This window comes from Triticum aestivum, chromosome 2A (assembly GCF_018294505.1).
Source record: "Triticum aestivum cultivar Chinese Spring chromosome 2A, IWGSC CS RefSeq v2.1, whole genome shotgun sequence".
NCBI lineage: Eukaryota > Viridiplantae > Streptophyta > Magnoliopsida > Poales > Poaceae > Triticum > Triticum aestivum.
The window spans coordinates 517,988,319-518,013,479 of NC_057797.1; the positions used below are offsets into that span (position 1 = coordinate 517,988,319).

Here is a 25,161-nt window from a genome sequence, read left to right on the forward strand (position 1 = left end):
TCCGCTCGTGATCTACAAGGGTATGTAGATGCACTCTCCTCTCGTTGCTAGTAGACTCCATATATTGATCTTGGTGAAACGTAGGAATTTTTTTTGTTTTCTGCAACATTCCCCAACAGTGGTATCAGAGCTAGGTCTATGCGTAGTTACTATGCACGAGTAGAACACAAAGTAGTTGTGGGCGTCGATATTGTCAATTTGCTTGTCGTTACTAGTCTTATCTTGATTCGGCGGCATCGTGGGATGAAGCGTCCCGGATCAACCTTACACGTACGCTTACGTGAGACCGGTTCCACCGAGTGACATGCACTAGTTGCATAAGGTGGCTGGCGGGTGTCTGTCTCTCCCACTTTAGTCGGATCGGATTCGATGAACAGGGTCCTTATGAAGGGTAAATAGAAATTGGCAATTCACGTTGTGGTTTTGGCGTAGGTAAGAAACGTTCTTGCTAGAAACCTATAGCAGCCACGTAAAAACTTGCAACAATAATTAGAGGACGTCTAACTTGTTTTTGCAGCAAGTGTCATGTGATGTGATATGGCCAAAGTTGTGATGAATGATGAATGATATATATGTGATGTATGAGATCATGTTCTTGTAATAGGAATCACGACTTGCATGTCGATGAGTATGACAACCGGCAGGAGCCATAGGAGTTGTCTTTATTTTTGTATGACCTGCGTGTCATTGAGAAACGCCATGTAAATTACTTTACTTTATTGCTAAACGTGTTAGCCATAGTAGTAGAAGTAATAGTTGGCGAGCAACTTCATGGAGACACGATGATGGAGATCATGATGATGGAGATCATGGTGTCATGCCGGTGACAAGATGATCATGGAGCTCCAAGATGGAGATCAAAGGAGCTATATGATATTGGCCATATCATGTCACTATTATTTGATTACATGTGATGTTTATCATGTTTTTGCATCTTGTTTACTTAGAACGACGGTAGTAAATAAGATGATCCCTCATAATAATTTCAAGAAAGTGTTCCCCCTAACTATGCACCGTTGCGACAGTTCATTGTTTTGAAGCACCACATCATGATCGGGTGTGATAGATTCCAACGTTCACATACAACGGGTGTAAGACAGATTTACACATGCAAACACTTAGGTTGACTTGACGAGCCTAGCATGTACAGACATGGCCTCGGAACACAGAAGACTGAAAGGTCGAGCATGAGTCGTATAGAAGATACGATCAACATGAAGATGTTCACCGATGTTGACTAGTCCGTCTCACGTGATGATCGAACACGGCCTAGTTAACTCGGATCATGTTATACTTAGATGACTGGAGGGATGTCTATCTGAGTGGGAGTTCATTGAATAATTTGATTAGATGAACTTAATTATCATGAACTTAGTCTAAAATCTTTACAATATGTCTTGTAGATCAAATGGCCAACGTTGTCCTCAACTTCAACGCGTTCCTAGAGAAAACCAAGCTGAAAGACGATGGCAGCAATTATACCGACTAGGTCCGGAACCTGAGGATCATCCTCATAGCTGCAAAGAAAGATTATGTCCTAGAAGCACCGCTAGGTGACGCACCCGTCCCACAAAACCAAGATGTTATGAACGCTTGGCAGACACGTGCTGATGATTACTCCCTCGTTCAGTGCAGCATGCTTTACAGCTTAGAACCGGGGCTCCAAAAGAGTTTTGAGCGACATGGAGCATATGAGATGTTCGAAGAGCTGAAAATGGTTTTCCAAGCTCATGCCCGGATCAAGAGATATGAAGTCTCTGACAAGTTCTTCAGCTGTAAGATGGAGGAAAATAGTTCTGTCAGTGAGCACATACTCACAATGTCTGGGTTGCATAACCGCTTGACTCAGCTGGGAGTTAATATCCCGGATGACGCGGTCATTGACAGAATCCTTCAGTCGCTTCCACCAAGCTACAAGAGCTTTGTGATGAACTTCAATATGCAGGGGATGGAAAAGACCATTCCTGAAGTATTTGCAATGCTGAAATCAGCAGAGGTAGAAGTCAAAAAGGAACATCAAGTGTTGATGGTGAATAAAACCACTAAGTTCAAGAAAGGCAAGGGTAAGAAGAACTTCAAGAAGGACGGCAAGGGAGTTGTCGTGCCTGGTAAGCAAGCTGCCAGGAAGAAGCCAAAGAATGGACCCAAGCCCGAGACTGAGTGTTTTTATTGCAAGGGAAGTGGTCACTGGAAGCGGAACTGCCCCAAATACTTAGCGGACAAGAAGGCCGGCATCACGAAAGGTATATGTGATATACATGTAATTGATGTGTACCTTACCAGTACTCGTAGTAGCTCCTGGGTATTTGATACCGGTGCGGTTGCTCACATTTATAACTCAAAGCAGGAGCTGCAGAATAAGCGGAGACTGGCGAAGGACGAGGTGACGATGCGCGTCGGGAATGGTTCCAAGGTCGATGTGATCGCCGTCGGCACGCTACCTCTACATTTACCTACGGGATTAGTTTTAAACCTCAATAATTGTTAGTTAGTGTCTTTGAGCATGCACATTGTATCAGGATCTCGTTTAATACGAGATGGCTACTCATTTAAATCCGAGAATAATGGTTGTTCTATTTATATGAGAGATATGTTTTATGGTCATGCTCCGATGGTGAATGGTTTATTCTTAATGAATCTCGAGCGTAATGCTACACATATTCATAGTGTGAATACCAAAAGATGTAAGGTTGATAATGATAGTCCCACATACTTGTGGCACTGCCGCCTTGGTCACATAGGTGTCAAACGCATGAAGAAGCTCCATGCAGATGGACTTTTAGAGTCTCTTGATTACGAATCATTTGACACGTGCGAACCATGCCTCATGGGTAAAATGACCAAGACTCCGTTCTCAGGAACAATGGAGCGAGCAACCAACTTATTGGAAATCATACATACTGATGTGTGCAGTCCAATGAGTGTTGAGGCTCGTGGTGGCTATCGTTATGTTCTCACCCTCACTGATGACTTGAGTAGATATGGGTATGTCTACTTAATGAAACACAAGTTTGAGACCTTTGAAAAGTTCAAGGAATTTCAGAGTGAGGTTGAGAATCAACGTGACAGGAAAATCAAGTTCTTGCGATCAGATCATGGGGGAGAATACTTGAGTCACGAATTTGGCACACACTTAAGAAAATGTGGAATAGTTTCACAACTCACGCCGCCTGGAACACCTCAGCGTAATGGTGTGTCCGAACGTCGTAATCGCACTCTATTAGATATGGTGCGATCTATGATGTCTCTTACCGATCTACCGCTATCATTTTGGGGCTATGCTTTAGAGACTGCCACATTCACTTTAAATAGGGCTCCGTCAAAATCCGTTGAGACGACACCGTATGAATTATGGTTTGGGAAGAAACCTAAGCTGTCGTTTCTAAAAGTTTGGGGATGTGATGCTTATGTCAAGAAACTTCAACTTGAAAAGCTCGAACCCAAGTCGGAAAAATGCGTCTTCATAGGATACCCTAAAGAAACTGTTGGGTATACCTTCTACTTTAGATCCGAAGGCAAGATCTTTGTTACCAAGAATGGGTCCTTTCTAGAGAAAGAGTTTCTCTCAAAAGAAATAAGTGGAAGGAAGGTAGAACTTGATGAAGTATTACCTCTTGAACCGGTAAGTGGCGCAGCTCAAGAAAATGTTCCTGAGGTACCTGCACCGACTAGAGAGGAAGTTGATGATGATGTTCATGAAACTTCAGATCAAGTTGCTACTGAACTTCGTAGGTCCACAAGGACACGTTCCGCACCAGAGTGGTACGGTAACCCTGTCTTGGAAATCATGTTGTTAGACAACGGTGAACCTTCGAACTATGAAGAAGCGATGGCGGGCCCAGATTCTGACAAATGGCTGGAAGCCATGAAATCCGAGATAGGATCCATGTATGAAAACAAAGTATGGACTTTGACTGACTTGCCCGTTGATCGGCGAGCCATAGAAAATAAATGGATCTTTAAGAAGAAGACGGACGCGGATGGTAATGTGACCATCTATAAAGCTCGGCTTGTCGCTAAGGGTTATCGACAAGTTCAAGGGGTTGACTACGATGAGACTTTCTCACCCGTAGCAAAGCTGAAGTCCATCCGAATCATGTTAGCAATTGCCGCATTCTATGATTATGAGATATGGCAAATGGACGTCAAAACGGCATTCCTTAATGGTTTCCTTAAGGAAGAATTGTATATGATGCAGCCGGAAGGTTTTGTCGATCCTAAGAATGCTGACAAGGTGTGCAAGCTCCAACGCTCGATTTATGGGTTGGTGCAAGCATCTTGGAGTTGGAACATTCGCTTTGATGAGATGATCAAAGCGTTTGGGTTTATGCAGACTTATGAAGAAGCATGCATTTACAAGAAAGTGAGTGGGAGCTCTGTAGCATTTCTCATATTGTATGTGGATGACATACTGTTGATGGGAAATGATATAGAATTCTTGGAAAGCATAAAGGCCTATTTAAACAAGTGTTTTTCAATGAAGGACCTTGGAGAAGCTGCTTATATATTAGGCATCAAGATCTATAGAGATGGATCGAGACGCCTCATTGGTCTTTCACAGAGTACGTACCTTGACAAGATATTGAAGAAGTTCAAAATGGATCAGTCAAAGAAGGGGTTCTTGCATGTATTGCAAGGTACAAGATTGAGCATGGCTCAATGCCCGACCGCGGCAGAAGATAGAGAAAAGATGAGTGCCATCCCCTCTGCCTCGGCCATAGGGTCTATCATGTATGCTATGCTGTGTACCAAACCTGATGTAAACTTTGCCGTGAGTTTGGTAGGAAGGTACCAAAGTAATCCCGGCATGGAACACTGGACAGCGGTCAAGAATATCCTGAAGTACCTGAAAAGGACCAAGGAAATGTTTCTCGTTTATGGAGGTGACGAAGAGCTCGTCGTAAAGGGTTACGTCGATGCTAGCTTCGACACAGATCTGGATGACTCTAAGTCACAAACTGGATACGTGTATATTTTAAATGGTGGGGCAGTAAGCTGGTGCACTTGCAAGCAAAGCGTTGTGGCGGGATCTACATGTGAAGCGGAGTACATGGCAGCCTCGGAGGCAGCACACGAAGCAGTCTGGGTGAAGGAGTTCATTACCGACCTAGGAGTCATACCCAATGCGTCGGGGCCGATGACTCTCTTCTGTGACAAAACTGGAGCTATTGCCCTTGCCAAGGAGCCCAGGTTTCACAGGAAGACCAAGCATATCAAGCGTCGCTTCAACTCCATTCGTGAAAGTGTTCAAAATGGAGACATAAAAATTTGTAAAGTACATACGGACCTGAATGTAGCAGATCCGTTGACTAAACCTCTCCCTAGAGCAAAACATGATCAACACCAGAATTCCATGGGTGTTCGATTCATCACAATGTAACTAGATGATTGACTCTAGTGCAAGTGGGAGACTGTTGGAAATATGCCCTAGAGGCAATAATAAAATGATTATTATATTTCCTTGTTCATGATAATTGTCTATTATTCATGCTATAATTGTATTATCCGGAAATCGTAATACATGTGTGAATACATAGACCACAATGTGTCCCTAGTGAGCCTCTAGTTGACTAGCTCGTTGATTAACAGATAGTCATGGTTTCTTGGCTATGGACATGGGGATGTCATTGATAACGGGATCACATCATTAGGAGAATGATGTGATGGACAAGACCCAATCCTAAGTTTAGCTCAAAGATCATGTAGTTCGTTTGTTGTAGCTTTTCTGAATGTCAAGTATCATTTCCTTAGACCATGAGATTGTGCAACTCCCGGATACCGTAGGAGTGCTTTGGGTGTGCCAAACGTCACAACGTAACTGGGTGACTATAAAGGTACATTACAGGTGTCTCCGAAAGTGTCTGTTGGGTTGGCACGAATCGAGACTGGGATTTGTCACTCCGTATGACGGAGAGGTATCTCTGGGCCCACTCGGCAATGCATCATCATAATGAGCTCAATGTGATCAAGTGGTTGATCATGGGATCATGCATTACGGTACGAGTAAATGACTTGCCGGTAACGAGACTGAACAAGGTATTGGGATACCGACGATCGAGTCTCGGGCAAGTAACGTACCGATTGACAAAGGGAATTGAATACGGGATTGATTAAGTCCTCGACATCGTGGTTCATCCGATGAGATCATCGAGGAGCATGTGGGAGCCAACATGGGTATCCAGATCCCGCTGTTGGTTATTGACCGGAGAGTCGTCTCGGTCATGTTTGCTTGTCTCCCGAACCCGTAGGGTCTACACACTTAAGGTTCGGTGATGCTAGGGTTGTAGAGATATTAGTATGCAGCAACCCAAAAGTTGTTTGGAGTCCCGGATAAGATCCCGGACGTCACGAGGAGTTCCGAAATGGTCCGGAGGTGAAGAATTATATATAGGAAGTGTAGTTTCGGCCATCGGGAAAGATTCGGGGTCAACGGTATTGTACCGGGACCACCGGATGGATCCCAGGGGTCCACCGGGTGGGGCCACCCATCTCGGAGGGCCCCATGGGCTGAAGTGGGGAGGGGAACCAGCCCATAGTGGGGTGGTGCGCCCCCCCTTTGGGGCCCCCTGCGCCTAGGGTTGGAAACCCTAGGGTGGGGGGCGCCTCCACTTGCCTTGGGGGGCAAGCCTCCCCCTTGGCCGCCGCCCCCCCAAGGAGATCCCATCTCCTAGGGCCGGTGCCCCCCCAAGGGGCCTATATAAAGGGGGGAGGGCAGCCGCACCTGAAGTCTTGGCGCCTCCCTCTCCCCTGCTACACCTCTCCCTCTCGCAGAAGCTCGGCGAAGCCCTGCTGCGATCACTGCTGCATCCACCACCACGCCGTCGTGCTGCTGGATCTTCATCAACCTCTCATTCCCCCTTGCTGGATCAAGAAGGAGGAGACGTCATCCGCTCCGTACGTGTGTTGAACGTGGAGGTGTCGTCCGTTCGGCACTTGGTCATCGGTGATTTGGATCACGGCGAGTACGACTCCATCATCCCCGTTCTCTTGAACGCTTCCGCTCGCGATCTACAAGGGGATGTAGATGCACTCTCCTCTCGTTGCTAGTAGACTCCATAGATTGATCTTGGTGAAACGTAGGAATTTTTTTTGTTTTCTGCAACGTTCCCCAACAAAAAATACATGGCTTACACCCTTGTAAAGATGGTATGTCATACCTCAAAACTCATGTAGGGCTCAAATTCATAGGAGGCACACATCAATCATGGCAAAAATGACAAATGTCCAATTACTGATAATAAACTAAAACTAACAGAAACTAGCACTCTTGCAACAGCATTTAGGGCATCAAGATGAGCTCAGATGAACATGATGCAATGACATGAAATGAATTACTCGTCGAGACGAACAATTTGACATGCTACACGCCCAAAACGGAGCCACGGTTGTAGAGATACAATGCGATGAAATATGCATAAAATTCTAGGGTTAGGAGGGAAAGTCAACCGAGTTTGAATCTGGATCTGGATCTGGATCTGGCCGGGGCACGGACTTCGAGGTCGCCAGAAAACACTGTAGCCGGCCGGAGCTTCGCGGGGCATCGCCGGAGAGGAAGAGGCCAGAGTCGGGGACGAGGCCGGCCGGTGTCGGAGGAGGAAGGCGGGGCGCGCGGCGGAGCGGTGGTCGCCGGCGAGCTAGCGGGCGGCGGGTGCGGCGTCGTGCGGTCGGGCGACCGCGGGCGGTGGCGCCTGTGCGGTGGCGGCGGCGGGACAGGCTCGCGGGGGCCCGGTGCGGGCTTCGCAGGCCAGAGGAGAGAGAGGATCCGGCGGGGACACGTGTCACAACCGGGTTGGACGCGGGCGGCGGCGGCTTTGTTCGGCCGGACCGGACGTGTCCGGCGGCGGAGAGGAGCGGGGAGCTAGGTTAGGGGTGAAATGACCCGAAAATTTTGAGGGAGGTCTATATTTATAGGTAGGAGGAGCTAGGAGGCTCCAAATTGAGCACGGTTTGTGGCCACGCGATCGTGATCGAACGACCTAAATGATGGAAGGGGTTTAGGTGGGTTTTGGGCCACTTTGGAGGGGTGTTGGGCTGCAACATACACGAGGCCTTTTCGGTCCCTCGGTTAACCGTTGGAGTATCAAAAGAAGTCCAAATGGCACGAAACTTGACAGGCGGTCTACCGGTAGTAAACCAAGGCCGCATGACAAGTCTCGGTCCAATCCAAGAACGTTTAACACCCGCACACGAAAAGAGGTAGAAAGGGACACCGAAAGACATAGGAGCGCCGGAATGCAAAATGGACAACGGGGAAAATGCTCAGATGCATGAGACAAACATGTATGCAAATGCGATGCACATGATGACATGATATGAGATGCATGACAAAGACAAAAGCACATGAAGACAAAAACCCGAAAACGAGGAAATATCATAACTTAGTGCCGGAAATGGCAAGAGTTGGAATACAAATATGGCACATTACATACGGGGTGTTACATTTTATGATTATGAAATTTGGCAAATGGATGTCAAAACTGCATTCCTTAATGGATATCTTAAAGAAGAGTTGTATATGATGCAACAAGAAGGTTTTGTCGATCCAAAAGGTGCTAACAAGTGTGCAAGCTCCAGCGATCCATTTATGGACTAGTGCAAGCCTCTCGGAGTTGGAATATACGCTTTGATAGTGTGATCAAAGCATATGGTTTTATCCAGACATTTGGAGAAGTATGTATTTACAAGAAAGTGAGTGGGAGCTATGTAGAATTTCTGATATTATATGTAGATGACATATTGTTGAAGGGAAATGATACCGAATTTTTGAATAGCATAAAAGGATACTTGAAAAAAATCAATGAAAGACCTCGGTAAAGCTGCTTATATATTGGGCATCAAGATCTATAGAGATAGATCAAGACGCCTAATTGGACTTTAACAAAGCACATACCATGATAAAGTTTTGAAGAAGTTCAAAATGGATCAGGCAAAGAAAGGGTTCTTGCCTGTGTTACAAGGTGTGAAGTTGAGTCAGACTCAATGCCCGACCACTTCAGAAGATAGAGAGAAAATGAAAGTCATTCCCTATGCTTCAGCCATAGGTTCTATCATGTATGCAATGTTGTGTACCAGACCTGATGTGTGCCTTGCTATTAGTTTAGCAGGGAGGTACCAAAGTAATCCAGGAGTGGATCACTGGACAACGGTCAAGAACATCCTGAAATACCTGAAAAGGACTAAGGATATGTTTCTCATATATGGAGGTGACAAAGAGCTTGTCCTAAACGGTTACGTCGATGCAAGCTTTGACACTGATCCGGATGACTCTAAGTCACAAACTAGATACGTGTTTTTATTAAATGGTGGAGCTATCAGTTGGTGCAGTTCCAGGCAGAGCGTCGTGGCGGGATCTACATGTGAAGCGGAGTACATAGCTGCTTCGGAAGCAGCAAATGAAGGAGTCTGGATGAAGGAGTTCATATCCGATCTAGGTGTCATACCTAGTGCATCAGGTCTAATGAAAATCTTTTGTGACAACACTAGTGCAATTGCCTTGGAAAATGAATCCAAATTTCATAAGATAACCAAGCACATCAAGAGACGCTTCAATTCCATCCGCGATGAAGTCAAGGAGGGAGACATAGAGATTTGCAAAATACATACGGATCTGAATGTTGTATGAGATCATCACATAGGAACATGTATAACTTATGAAGGAGTTATACATGTATGTATCTTGCAAATCTCATACAACATTTAGAGGGATGGATAAGACAATTCCCGAGCTCTTCGCGATGCTAAAAAATGCGAAGGTAGAAATCAAGAAGGAGCATCAAGTGTTGATGGTTAACAAGACCACTAGTTTCAAGAAAAAAGGCAAAAGGAAGAAGGGGAACTTCAAGAAGAACGGCAAGCAAGTTGTTGCTCAAGTGAAGAAGCCCAAGTCTGGACCTAAGACTGAGACTGAGTGCTTCTACTGCAAAGGGACTGGTCACTGGAAGCGGAACTGCCCCAAGTATTTGGCGGATAAGAAGGATGGCAAAGCGAAAGGTATATTTGATATACATGTTATTGATGTGTACCTTACTAATGCTCGTAGTAGCGCCTGGGTATTTGATACTGGTTCTGTTGTTAATATTTGCAACTCGAAACAGGGGCTACGGATTAAGCGAAGATTGACTAAGGACGAGGTGACGATGTGCGTAGGAAATGGTTCCAAAGTCGATGTGATCACCGTCGGCACGCTACCTCTACATCTACCTTCGGGATTAGTATTAGACCTGAATAATTGTTATTTGGTGCCAACGTTAAGTATGAACATTATATCTAGATCTTGTTTGATGCGAGACGGTTATTCATTTAAATCAAAGAATAATGGTTGTTCTATTTATATGAGTAATACCTTTTATGGTCATGCACCCTTGATGAGTGGTCTATTTTTATAGAATCTCGATAGTAGTGACACACATATTCATAGTATTGAAGCCAAAAGATATAAGTTTAATAATGATAGTGCAACTTATCTATGGCACTGCCGTTTAGGTCATATTGGTGTAAAGCGCATGAAGAAACTCCATGCTGATGGGCTTTTGGAATCACTTGATTATGAATCACTTGATGCTTGGGAACCATGCCTCATGGGCAAGATGACTAAGACTCCGTTCTCCGGAACAATGGAACGAGCAACAGACTTATTGGAAATAATACATACTGATGTATGCGGTCCAATGAGTGTTGATGCTCGTGGCGGGTATCGTTATTTTCTGACCTTCACAGATGATTTCAGCAGATATGGGTATGTCTACTTGATGAAACATAAGTCTGAAACATTTGAAAAGTTCAAAGAATTTCAGAGTGAAGTGGAAAATCTTCGTAACAAGAAAATTAAGTTTCTACGATCTCATCATGGAGGTGAATATTTGAGTTATGAGTTTGGTCTTCATTTGAAACAATGCAGAATAGTTTCGCAACTCATGCCACGTGGAACATCACTGCGTAATGGTGTGTTCGAACGTCGTAACTGCACTTTATTAGATATGGTGCGCTCTATGATGTCTCTTATTGATTTACCGCTATCGTTTTGGGGTTATACTTTAGAGACGGATGCATTCATGTTAAATAGGGCACCATCAAAATCCGTTGAGACGACACCATATGAACTGTGGTTTGGCAAGAAACTCAAATTGTCGTTTCTTAAAGTTTGGGGCTGCGATGCTTATGTGAAAAAGCTTCAACCTAGTAAGCTCGAACCCAAATCGGAGAAACATGTCTTCATAGGATACCTAAAGGAGACTGTTGATTACACCTTCTATCACAGATCCGAAGGCAAGATATTCGTTGCTAAGAATGGATTCTTTCTAGAGAAGAAGTTTCTCTCGAAAGAAGTGAGTGGGAAGAAAGTAGAACTTGATGAGGTAACTGTACCTTCTCCCTTATTGGAAAGTAGTTCATCACAGAAATCAGTTCAAGTGATTCCTACACCAATTAGTGAGGAAGCTAATTATGATGATCATGAAACTTCTGATAAAGTTACTACCGAACCTTGTAGGTCAACCAGAGTAAGATCCGCACCAGAGTGGTACGGTAATCCTATTCTGTAGGTCATGTTACTTGACCATGACGAACCTACGAACTATGAGGAAGCGGTGATGAGCCCAGATTCTGCAAAATGGCTCGAGGCCATGAAATCTGAGATGGGATCCATGTATGAGAACAAAGTGTTGACTTTGGTTGACTTGCCTGATGATCCGCAAGCCATAGTGAATAAATGGATCTTCAAGAAGAAAACTGACGCTGACAGTAATATTACTGTCTACAAAGCTCGACTTGTTGCGAAAGGTTTTCGACAAGTTCAAGGAGTTGACTATGATGAGACCTTCTCACCCATAGCGATGCTTAAGTCTGTCTAAATCATGTTAGCAATTATCGCATTTTATGATTATGAAATTTGGCAAATGGATGTCAAAATTGCACTCCTTAATGGATATCTTAAAGAAGAGTTATATATGATGCAACCAGAAGATTTTGTCGATCCAAAAGGTGCTAACAAAGTGTGCAAGCTCCAGCGATCCATTTATGGATTGGTGCAAGCATCTCGGAGCTGGAATATACGCTTTAATAGTGTGATCAAAGCATATGGTTTTATACAGACTTTTGGAGAAGCCTGTATTTATAAGAAAGTGAGTGGGAGTTCCGTAGCATTTCTGATATTATATGTGGGTGACATAGTGTTGATCAGAAATGATACTGAATTTCTGAATAGCATAAAAGGATACTTGAATAAGAATTTTTCAATGAAAGACCTCGATGAAGCTGCTTACATATTGGCATCAAGATCTATAGAGATAGATCAAGACGCTTAATTGGACTTTCACAAAGCACATACCTTGATAAAGTTTTGAAAAAGTTCAAAATGGATCAAGCAAAGAAAGGGTTCTTGCCTGTGTTACAAGGTGTGAAGTTGAGTCAGACTCAATGCCCGACCGCTGCAGAAGATAGAGAGAAAATGAAAGTCATTCCCTATGCCTCAGCCGTAGGTTCTATCATGTATGCAATGCTATGTACCAGACCTGATGTGTGCCTTACTATTAGTTTGGGAGGGAGGTATCAAAGTAATCTAGGAGTGGATCACTGGACAGCGGTCAAGAACATCCTGAAATACCTGAAAATCACTAAGGATATGTTTCTCCTTTATGGAGGTGACAAAGAGCTCGTCGTAAATGGTTACCTTGATGCAAGCTTTGACACTAATCCGGATGACTCTAAGTCACAAACCGGGTATGTATTTTTATCGAATGGTGGAGCTGTCAGTTGGTGCAGTTCTAAACAGAGCGTCATGGCGGGATCTACGTTTGAAGCAGAATACATAGCTGCTTCGGAAGCAACAAATGAACGAGTCTGGATGAAGGAGTTCATATCCAATCTAGGCGTAATACCTAGTGCATCGGGTCCAGTGAAAATCTTTTGTGCCAATAATAATGCAATTGCCTTGGCAAAGGAATCTAGATTTCACAAGAGAACCAAACACATCAAGAGACTCTTCAATTTCATCCGCGATCAAGTCAAGGAGGGATACATAGAGATTTGCAAGATACATACATATCACATCACAACAATTTATATGATCATCTCATACAAAAATTTATAGTACTTTATAACTAAAATTTAAATTGTACAACCTCTGTAACTTAATGTAAGACGCGTCTTGCGTGAAGTTACAGAGGTAGTAGTACAAACGAATTTAGAATCAAATTGAATAAATCAAATCAACCACTGCCGAACAATGGAGGCGCGTATTATTTTCTAACATCTAAACGAGGTTTGTGTCCATTTATTTGTTTTTGTGTTTCTAACATCGACAAGCTTTCCCGAAAAAAAAACATCTAGCCAAGGTTTGCTGCAAAAAAACATCTACTAGACGAGGTTTCTGCAAAACACACACACACACACACACACATCTAGACGAGGTTTTTTTCTAAGCATAAATATTCACCCGTACGAGCTTAGCTTTCCAATAATGCTACGGCCTCTTTTAGTTCATAGGATAGGATTATCGTAGGAATAGGAATTTTGTAGGAAATGAGATGGTATGTATCTCAAATCTTATGAGTAGGAATAGGAAATGAGATGTCATTTAGTTGAAACTAAAGGAATTTTTTCATTGAGTCTAGGCTCATTTTTATTTTTCTATGAAATGTGGAGAATAGGAACCAATCCTATGTAGAAATAGGAATCTATTCCTATGAACCAAAGGGCTCTAAAGGAAAAAAATCCTATAAAAATTCTATCTTCTAGAATTCCTATGAAATTCCTTCAAACCAAAGGAGTCCTAAATATACAAAGAGTTACACGCAATTACACGCTGACTAGAATTTTTTCCATCTAATAACCAATCACAAACTTGCCTTCCCCCTGATTTTCAGTGAGGGTGGGCCGCCTCCCCACCTATTGACCAATCAAATTAACCCTTTTTGTAAAAGTTTATAACTCGTTTGTACGTGTAGTATTACTCCCGAGTCTTGCCGGTGGTGCAATATCACCGAATTTATTTACAAATCTCCCGCGGCAATCCGTAAGGCTGGTCATAGTGGGAGTAACATAGGTAGTAACATAGATGCCACATAAGCAAAAATGGTGATGTGGCAAGTAGTTAATGAGGAGAGAGACAAATAGAGTAACATAATATGTTACCATCACATAGCGGTTTCCAATGCATAATGAGTCTACAAAGTAATAAATGAAGGCAACTATGTTACCACACCAATGACACTACCCACTATGAAGATAGTAACATAGACTAGTAACATATGTATGTTACTAGTCTAAGTTACTCCCCACTATGACCAGCCTAAGAATACAACAAGACGTCGGCACTTGTCACGCGTCGGTCGACACGCCGGCAGCGACAGGGCCGATGGGTGGACGCGAAAGGAGGCAAAGAAGCCGCGCGGTCGACACCACCGCCAGTGTGGATTTTCGGTTCGTCCCGGTGGCGGAGATGGCGACGTCTTTGACCATTGACTAGGCGGGGAACAAAATCCGGCAGCTTAGTCCAGAATGATTCCGAGACAGAGGCGCTTCCATTTTTCCCATCGGAAACCAGAGTGCGAGAGGCAGAAAAGAAAGAAAGAAAAAAAGAAAGAAAGGAGAAAGCAGCCGGGGAAAGCGACCCACCACCCCGCGCTGCACGTCACCTCTCATTTCTTCCTTTGACTCGTCCCACTCCGCCTTTGAATGCCTCCTTTTTCCTGTGTTCCACACACTCCCTAATGCAATCCCAATATGCAGATAAGCACCACACAAAAGCTGAAATGACATGCCAGCTTTGTAGGGTGCACCCTGCATGAGTTTTTTTTCTCCAAGCAACTGCCCGGAGCCCTGCCTTGTAAAATGAACCCACTCGAAAACTGATACGACCGCTTATCCACGCTACTAAACGTAGACATCGTGCCACGTCCTCTCAACTGTGCTGGAAGCGCCCCCAAAACCAGCGGGAACACCCTATCCGTCGCTGATAAAGCAGATCCGCCATGTCTCATATGCCTTCCAGTTGGCTTAAGAGCTTCACGATGGACACATCATAAAACGTCTCGAGGAGAAGATAGAAACCGCTTCACCGACATTTGGACATATGCGTTATTAGGTGAGGAGGAAATAATCATAACAATATAACATGATAGGATTGCAATTTTTGCGAGCAACTATTTAGAGAACAATGGTGGGGAGCTGTGTGAGAAACCGAGAATGCAGTTCAGTAATCTTTTTTTTAGGGAATGTAGTTCAATAATCTTATCATGTTAAATGATTATATTCATTTTTATGTTAATATGGAACCTTAGAAACATGGCTGGTATGAACTTTGGATGGCACACAATGCGGCGCGGGAATCAAACATGATTGAGGATCCTAGAATTATCTGCGATCGAGTTCTAGTTCTCGATGAGGAGTGGCATGCTACCAACGAGGTGCCTGTTTGTCACAGGTAGACGACAAGATGCGAAAGCTAGAAGAAGCCGGAGGAGGGAGGGGAGGAGGGGGTCAAAGCAAACGCATACGTTGCTCTATCAAATGTGAACGGCGCAGGGAAGGAGGAGTTGTTCTCAAGGACAACCATGGCGAGTTCTTGGCAGGATGCATCTATTTTTTTTCTTCTACTCGCGATGCAGAGGTGGCGGAGCTGATAGTATGCCGGAGGGCCCTTCGCTGGCGAAGGAACTAAATGTTCAGAGGATCATTCTCGAAACAGATTCACAAGTGGTGGCGAGGAAGCTCATGAATGAAGTGGGCCATGTATCTCCCGAGTGTGCTAGCTCGGAGATTGTCTCTGAAGGGGCTTTAAAAAATGAGACCAACCCAAGAGTTAACCCTCGTTGGTATTTTTTTAATAGGATTTAACGACGATTATTTGAACCCCGATGTTAGGAAAACTGATTCTCAAAAGAAAAGATTTTATGAAAAACAATACCCCCTCTGATTTGAGAAAGTAAGTAATCCTTCTCAAAAAGAAAGAAAGTAATTAATCCTGTAAAAATACCATACAATTTTCTGATATAAGGCAATGATCTCTAATTATTGCAGGCTTTTACAATACGTGGGGACACGCGGATTCCTCACGATCCGTGGTCCTATACGGATAGGAACCAAGCAGGGCGCGCACTACGTATTCCAGCGGTTGCTTGAATATTTTCCATAAAAGGTTTGCAGACGTGAAGCTCCCTTGGAAAAACCCGAGTCGGGCAGGGAGCGTTCTGCACGAGCGCGGAAGACCAGGGGGCTCGGCGCAAACACCAGTCCACCACCACCTCGGCTCATTCATATACCACAACCCCACCTCCCCGCAGCCTCTCTCCCAACTGCTGCCGCTTCTACCTCCCCGCAAGAACGGAGCAGCGCAGCTCGCCATGGTGAGGAAGGAGAAGACCACCACCGGCATGAGGCTCCCGCCCCAGCACCAGGGGCTGGAGGTCAAGATCCCCAGCTTCTTCCGCTGCCCGATCTCGCTCGACGTCATGCGCTCGCCGGTCAGCCTCTGCACCGGCGTCACCTACGACCGCGCCTCCATCCAGCGGTGGCTCGACTCCGGCAACACCACCTGCCCGGCCACCATGCTCCCGCTCCCGTCCACGGACCTCACGCCCAACCTCACCCTCCGCAGCCTCATCTCCCACTGGTCCGCCTCCGCCGCCTCCTGCTCCCCCGTCGCCGGATCGGCGGCGTTCTTTGCCGGCCCCTCCCCCGCGGCGCTCGTCAGCCAGGTCGCCTCCTCCGGCGCCGACCCCTCCGCCGCGCTCCGCGAGCTCGCGGCCTATCTCTCCGACGACGACGTCGACGAGTTCGAGAAGAACGCGCTCGTGGGCGCCGGCTCCGCCGCGGAGACCGTCGCGTCCGTGCTTAGACGGAAGGGTGAGCAAATAAGCGTCGCGGGTGCGGAGGCGGCCGTGCGGGTTCTCGCCGCGATCGTGGCGCTGGATGGCATCGAGGACGCGAACAAGAGGCGGGTAGCCGCCGGCCTCGCCGTGGACGCGGCGGCGTCGGCGGCGTCGCTGGCCCGCGTCCTGCGGGGCGGGAGCTGCTTGGAGGCCAGAATTGACGCGGCGAGGCTCGTGGAGTTCTTGCTCGCCAATGCCGGCGCCGAGGCGAAGGTGGCTGTGGCCGAATCGTCCGAGCTGGTTGCCGAGCTGGTACGGCTCGTCGGGCCCGTCGACGAGAAGGGCGGCCTTGACAAGAAGGCCATGGACACCGGTCTCAGCTGCCTTGCGGCCATCGCAGGATCGCGGCGCGCGGCGCGCGCGGACATGGTGCGCCTCGGCGCTGTCCCGGCCGCGGCGCGCGCGCTCCAGGCCACGACGGAGCCTAGCTCGTCAGCGAAAGCCCTCCGGATCCTCGAGTCCGCTGTGGGCTGCGCCGAGGGCCGGGCGGCGCTGTGCAAGGACGCGGAGCAGACGGTTCCCGCCGTGCTCGACAAGATGATGAAGTCCGGGCGCGACGGCGCGGAGGCCGCGGTGGCCGTGCTCTGGGCGGTGTGCCACAAGTACAAGGACCGCAGGGCCGCGGAGGCCGCAGCGGCGTCGGAGGGCGGGCTGACGAGGCTGATCCTGCTGCTGCAGAGCGGGTGCTCGGCGGCGGCGAGGCAGATGGCGCTGGAGCTGCTCAAGATTTACAAGGTGAACGCCAAGAGCTGCCTCGCCGGATACGATTCCAAGACCGCCCACATCATGCCGTTCTGACCAAGCTAAACGAACGGCTTGCAAGCTCGGAACAGGGGATAATTCCTTTTTTTCTTTTCTTTCATGTTTATTATTTTGTTTTTTAAATGTAAGTTTTGATAGAGAAACACAAGAATTGATTGGTCGAGAGAAGAAGAAAAATAATATGTACAGTACATTGGTAGAGAGTTTTGACAGAAGCAAATGGAGATTGTTGACAGAAAATTATATGGTCGATCGTGTGCGCAAATCATTGGAATTGGTCTTGACTCACAAGAGATGTGAAGCAAAGGAGTTGTGTGCTGATGATCTTCCAACTTCATGCAACCGGCATGCATATCCATGGCCATGCCCCTATGCATCTCTGTCAAATCTTCTCAGAATTTGCACACACATGGGGATATCAAACGATTCCAAATCGCAAAACCTATTCTAATCGGGGTACCAATTTCCCAAAGATGGACTTGGTTATAGTTTATCCATAGTATACTACACTTCCTAGTAGTACGTACTAGTAGAACTTGCATGAACACATGTGCATTTGCTCATGGCTTATTATCACCCAGGGAACACGCTCCATCATGCTAATGATTCAAGATTGTCGTTGCCCGGAATACACTAGTGATGGCACACACCGGTAGGCCGTAGTTTGAAAGCAACATAAGTGCCCATTATAGAGGATAAGCCTAATGAGACATGTCCACGTTGGCGCTAGAGTAAAGCAGTAAGGAAGCCTCTGTTGGATTTGACCCATCCATTGACCCATCCAGGATCATGTCTCGTACTACTATGCTTGATTGAACAAACAAACCGAGCACTGATGCAAAGAAATAGCACTCGATCCAGTCGTGCCGTGTAAACAAGAGCTGGTTTCACAAGGATTTTCCGCTGCAAAGAGGGATCGGGGCGACACATGGTGTGGCCAGCTCAGGAGTAAAGAAAGAATTGTGAGATGGATCTCCACGAGGTGCCTGCCGTGCGTGGCGAGCACCCAAACCCAACTAAAGCGGCACTAGCTGCCCAGTTGGCAATCACATGCAGAAAAATCGCACGACGAGACGAGAGAGGAAATCATCGGCTTTTGCCTTCTCCTTTCGCTGGCTGGCTTTAAGCCTGCTACAGTACCCCTAAGGCCTTGTATAATAGGAGATGTTTAGGGAGGTGTTTAGAAAAATAAATTAATTTTTTCTTAAGCACCGATGCTTATTTGTACAGGGTAGACACTTAATTAAGTGTCTCTTCTGTAGAAATAGGCACCGATGTTTCAAAAAAATTCGATTTATTTTTCTAAGCATCTCTTTAAGCACCTTTCATTGTACAAGGCCTAATTCGGCGAGACGTACGATTAGGCCAACTTTCCCGACGTGTCCTCAGGAGTCAACGCCGTGTTCATTGTTTACTTGTCCACTCGGGGCTCCAGCTCGGAGTACGTAGGAGACACGGACAGTTGCAGTGGTTGACTCGCGAGGACGGAAGATCCTTTTGGGGTTCTTAAATTAATTCATCGATGATCCATCGGGGACGGAAGAGATCCAGAAAGCAAAGGAAGGTGCGGCGGGAAGGTTGGCGGTGGGTGTTTTAATGCATCCATTTTCCATTTTGACTGCCCGGCGAGCGAGGCCATACGTCGTACTATACCCGTATGCCTACGCAAGTTGGACGGCTGCGTGCGTACATGCTCTCGGCTGCCAGGAAGAGAAAAAACGCGTACCGGCATGCTACCATGTGGTTATATCCCTATCTCTAGCTCCACGAAGCGCCTGTCGCCATTGTTGTACTATCTGCCTTTGACTTCTCAGTTTTCTCGGTGCTCCACTGAAAGATTCATTTCCCCGCACATTCTTCTACGTGCAGCTGTCGTACACACTTTACTAGTATGTCGTATTTTCCGGATTATCTGATCCAGTTTTGTGATCCGAAGCGATCGGTGTACTTAACTCGCACGTTGGAGAATCCACTGACCATGACGCCGGTGGCCAAGGGAAGTGGACAGGTTCGAACCTACAGAACGCAGCGCGTCTCCGCCGAGGACGGTAGGTGTGGACCTGTGATCGTGGGGAGTGCGATTCAGACGTGCTGGTCACGCGCACGGACTTTGCTATACGCGCATATCCGATCGCTGCCTCCATATTCCAGGTTGCAACACGCTTTGGCTGAACTGGAGGCTAAATTTCGTGTTTTGACTTTTTTTTTAAACCTATTCAAGATTTGATCCTAGTTTGATTTTTTTCAAGATCTAATCCTTTTGCTACCGTCAGAGTCCATGACGATAGGGTCTAACAGCCTACCGCCAGGGACTTTGGCGGTAGAAAACATCGCTGCCGCCAACCGGGCTGATGGTAGCCTGCACAACCCTACCGCCAAGGTGCTTGGCGGTAGGCACGAACACGCATTGTGGTCAATACTTAGAAGGTTTTTGACGGTAGGGCATGCAACCCTACCGCCAGGGACCTTGGCGGTAGGCTGTTATACCCTACCGCCATGATCCCTGGCGGTAGCAAAAGAGTCAGATCTCGAAAAAAATTCAAAGTAGGGTCAAATCTCGAATAGGTTTCAGAAAAGGGTCAAAGCACGAAATTTAGCCGAACTGGACATTGGAGCCGACCTCGCGATGTGCCGCTGTCTCAGTGTATGGCGCCGCTCAGTGCCATGCCGTCTAGACAGTTATGAAATTCCTTTTTTGCCACCGCTGTGTTAGCCAGAAAATAGCATCTCTGCGGAGATAAATCCGAAATAATCAGCCAGGTATTAACTGGACTGGTATTACTTTCTGTCGGTCCAGTGTGAACCAGGATATCACGGGTCATGTGCCTACGATCCAAAAAGGGCCTCTTGGCCCAACTCAAGAAGGCAGTCCGCCAGCGGGCGCCGCGAAGCCAGCAGCCTCCCGAGGGCCCTGCTCCGCGAGGGACTTCGCCGATCAAGGATTTCATCAAGACTACCATCATTGTGAGCAGCCTCGTGAGGCGCCTCCCCGCGAGACCTCCCGAGGAGCCCATGCGGCGCGAGTCATGTGCCCATCACGTGGATGACGTCGTCCAGGCAGGCGTCAACCTGCATGGCCAGGACAGTTTTCCCTTTGGTGCTAAGGGAGCAGCTGCGCCTACCTGCCCCAAAAGCAAGTCCCGAAGATTTTCTCTTTGGTGAAAGAAGGCCAAGACGGTGGCGCGGCAGGACGGAGGTCATCGTGGAGCCCCTGGCGCGTCAAGGATAACACCTTTGGCAGGTAAAGACCATCATTTGCCAGCATAAGCACCAGTGCTCGTCGCCTTTCGAATTGCCGCCTTGTGGTAGCCCTTTCCCTGCTCATATTTTCGGGGAAGAGGCCCGAGGCACCTATAAAAGGGGCAGAGCGACCAGCATAGCGAGAGATCGGCTCCTGATCAAACCCTAACGCCATTACTAACTATTGGGGAACGCAGTATTTCAAAAAAAATCCTATGATCACGCAAGATCTATCAAGGAGATGCATAGCAACGAGAGGGAAGAGTGTGTCTACGTACTCTCATAGACCGAAAGCGGAAGCGTTTAGTAACGCGGTTGATGTAGTCGAACGTCTTCACGATCCAACCAATCAAGTACCGAACGCACGACACCTCCGCGATCTGCATACGTTCAGCTCGGTGACGTCCCTCGTACTCTTGATCCAGCTGAGGCCGAGGGAGAGTTCCGTCAGCACGACAGTGTGTTTACGGTGATTATGAAGTTACCTACGCAGGGCTTCGTCTAAGCACTACGACAATATGACTGAGGTGGAAAACTGTGGAGGGGGGCACTGCACACGGCTAAAGATCAATTTGTGTGTCTATGGGGTGCCCCCTCCCCCGTATATAAAGGAGGGGAGGAGGAGGAGGGCCGGCCTCAAGGGGCGCGCCCAAGGGGGGGATTCCTACTCCTAGTAGGAGTAGGTTTCCCCCCTTTCCTAGTCCAAGTAGGAGAAGAAGGATGGAGAGGAAGAAGAGAAGGAAAGGGGGGTCGGCCCCCTAGCCCTGGTCCAATTTGGCTTGGGCTAGGGGGGCGCGCGCCACCTCTTGGTCTGCCTCCTCTCTTCCACTACTAGGCCCAAGAGGCCTAATAACTTCGGGGGGGGGGGGTTCCCCTAACCCTGGTACTCCGAAATGATCCGAACCATTCTGGTGTCCGAATGTAGCCTTCCAATATATGAATCTTTATGTCTCTGATACGTCTCCAACGTATCTATAATTTTTTATTGTTCCATGCTATATTATATTCTGTTTTGGACATTATTGGGCTTTATTATACACTTTTATATTATTTTTGGGACTAACCTATTAACCGGAGGCCCAGCCCAGAATTGCTATTTTTTTTTGCCTATTTTAGGGTTTCGCAGAAAAAGAATATCAAACGGAGTCCAAACGGAATGAAACCTTCGGGAATGTGATTTTCGGAACGAACATGATCCAGAGGACCTGGACCCTACTTCAAGCAATCAATGAGGAAGGCACGTCCCTCAAGCCCTTGTTGTCTTTTTTTCTTGTTTCTTTGTACTGCTGGACCTTGTCTTCTGATTATAAAAATTGCATTGGGGTGTTTTGCCCTACTGTTTACAGTAAAAAAACAAGGAAGACACGAGGTAGGGGGGCGCGCCTATCCCCCCTAGGCATGCCCTCCAACCACGTGGGCCCCCTGTTGCTCCACCGACGTACCCCTTCCTCCTATATATACCTACGTACTCCCAAACTACCAGATACGGAGCCAAAACCCTAATTTCACCGTCGTAACTTTCTATATCCACGAGATCCCATCTTGGGGCCTTTTTCGGAGCTCCGTCGGAGGGGGTATCGATCACGGAGGGCTTCTACATCAACACCATAGCCTCTCCGATGAAGTGTGAGTAGTTTACTTCAGACCTACGGGTCCATAGTTATTAGCTAGATGGCTTCTTCTCTCTTTTTGGATCTCAATACAAAGTTCTCCCCCTCTCTTGTGGAGATCTATTCGATGTAATCTTCTTTTGCGGTGTGTTTGTTGAGATCGATGAATTGTGGGTTTATGATCAAGTTTATCTATGAACAATATTTGAATCTTCTCTGAATTCTTTTATGTATGATTGGTTATCTTTGCAAGTCTCTTCGAATTATCAGTTTGGTTTGGCCTACTAGATTGATCTTTCTTGCAATGGGAGAAGTGCTTAGCTTTGGGTTCAATCTTGCGGTGTCCTTTCCCAGTGACAGTAGGGGCAACAAGGCACGTATTTTATTGTTGCCATTGAGGATAACAAGATGGGGTTTATATCATATTCCATGAGTTTATCTCTCTACATCATGTCATCTTGCTTAAAGCGTTACTCTGTTCTCTTGAACTTAATACTCTAGACGCATGCTGGATAGCGGTCGATGTGTGGAGTAATAGTAGTAGATGCAGGCAGGAGTCGGTCTACTTGTCTCGGACGTGATGCCTATATACATGATCGTACCTAGATATTCTCATAACTATGCTCAATTCTGTCAATTGCTCAACAGTAATTTGTTCACCCACCGTAAATACTTATGCTCTTGAGAGAAGCCACTAGTGAAATCTATGGCCCCCGGGTCTATCTTCCATCATATTAATCTTCCAATACTTAGTTATTTCCTTTGCCATTTATTTTACTTTGCATCTTTATCATAAAAATAACAAAAATATTATCTTATCATATATACCATATCTCACTCTTGTAAGTGACCGTGTAGGGATTGACAACCCCTTATCGCGTTGGTTGCGAGGATTTATTTGTTTGTGTAGGTGCGAGGGACTTGTGCATGGCTTCCTACTGGATTGATACCTTGGTTCTCAAAAACTGAGGGAAATACTTACGCTACTTTGATGCATCACCCTTTCCTCTTTAAGGGAAAACCAACGCAGTGCTCAAGAGGTAGCAAGAAGGATTTCTCGTGCCGTTGTCGGGGAGGTTCGCGCAAGACAAGTCAAGATTTGACTCCCGACAATGAGTCACTTGTGGCACCGTTGCAAGTCAAGACATACCAAGTACCCATCACAAACCCTTATCTCCCGCATTACATTATTTGCCATTTGCCTCTCGTTTTCCTCTCGCCCACTTCACCCTTGCCGTTTTATTCGCCCTCTCTCTCCATCCTCCCTCTCTTTCTTGTTTTCCTCTTTTTGCCCGTTTCTTGTTTGCTTGTGTGTTGAATTGCTTGCTTGTCACGATGGCTCAAGATAATACTAAATTGTGTGACTTCACCAATACCAACAACAATGATTTCCTTAGCACTCCGATTGCTCCTCTTACCGATACTGAATTTTGTGAAATCAATGTTGCTTTGTTGAATCTTGTCATGAAAGATCAATTCGCCGGCCTTCCTAGTGAAGATGCCGCTACCCATCTGAATAGCTTCGTTGATTTATGTGATATGCAAAAGAAGAAAGATGTGGATAATGACATTGCTAAATTGAAGCTATTTCCTTTTTTGCTTAGAGATCGTGCTAAAGCTTGGTTTTCGTCTTTGCCTAGAAAGAGTATTGATTCGTGGAATAAGTGCAAAGATGTTTTTATCTCTAAATATTTTCCTCCCGCTAAGATCATCTCTCTTAGAAATGATATTATGAATTTTAAGAAACTTGATCATGAACATGTTGCACAAGCTTGGGAGAGGATGAAATTAATGATACGTAATTGCCCTACACATGGTTTGAATTTGTGGATGATTATACAAAAAATTTATGCTGGATTGAATTTTGCTTCTAGAAATCTTTTAGATTTGGTTGCGGGAGGCACTTTTATGGAAATCACTTTAGGAGAATCTACTAAACTCCTAGATAATATTATGGTTAATTATTCTCAATGGCACACTGAAAGATCTACTAATAAGAAAGTGCATGCGATATGAGAAATTAATGTTTTGAGTGGAAAGATGGATGAACTTATGAAATTATTTGCTAATAAAAGTGTTTCTTCTGATCCTAATGATATGCCTTTGTCTACTTTGATTGAGAATAATAATGAATCCATGGATGTGAATTTTGTTGGTAGGAATAATTTTGGTAACAACGGGTATAGAGGAAACTTTAATCCTAGGTCGTATCCTAGTAATTCCTCTAATAAGTATGGTAATTCCTACAACAATTCTTATGCAAATTATAATAAGATGCCCTCTGATTTTGAATCTAATATTAAATAATTTATTACTTCGCACAAGAATTCCATTGCTTTGATTGAAGAAAAAATGCTTAAGATTGATGAGTTGCCTAGGAAGGTTGATAGAATTTCTCTTGATGTTGATTCTTTGAAACTTAGATCTATTTCACCTAAGCATGATACCAATGAGTCTCTCAAATCCATGATAATTTCCATTGATGAGTGCAAAGAAAGAACCGCTAGGATGCGTGCTAAGAAAGATTGCTTTATAAAAGCGTGTTCTTCTAGTTTCCATGATAATAAAGATGAAGATCTAAAAGTTATTGATATGTCCCCTATTAAATATTTGTTTTGCGATATGAATCTTGATAATTATGGGACTGAATATGATCCACCTTTACCTAGACGGCGTTCCAA

At 45.8% G+C, this 25,161-nt stretch overlaps 1 protein-coding gene across 1 annotated transcript; it reads left to right on the plus strand.

Annotated features, from left to right (window-relative positions):
- Positions 1–16,259: 16,259 nt before the first annotated feature.
- On the plus strand, positions 16,260–17,880 carry LOC123189185 (U-box domain-containing protein 27). Its single transcript, XM_044601532.1, has one exon. The coding sequence runs from the start codon at positions 16,341–16,343 to the stop codon at positions 17,664–17,666; it is 1,326 nt and encodes a 441-aa protein (XP_044457467.1). The 5' UTR covers positions 16,260–16,340; the 3' UTR covers positions 17,667–17,880.
- Positions 17,881–25,161: the final 7,281 nt, after the last annotated feature.

Bases quoted from the DNA above. Each gene is read 5' to 3' on its own strand.
- LOC123189185 (XM_044601532.1), top strand. From the start codon at position 16,341: ATGGTGAGGAAGGAGAAGACCACCACCGGCATGAGGCTCCCGCCCCAG.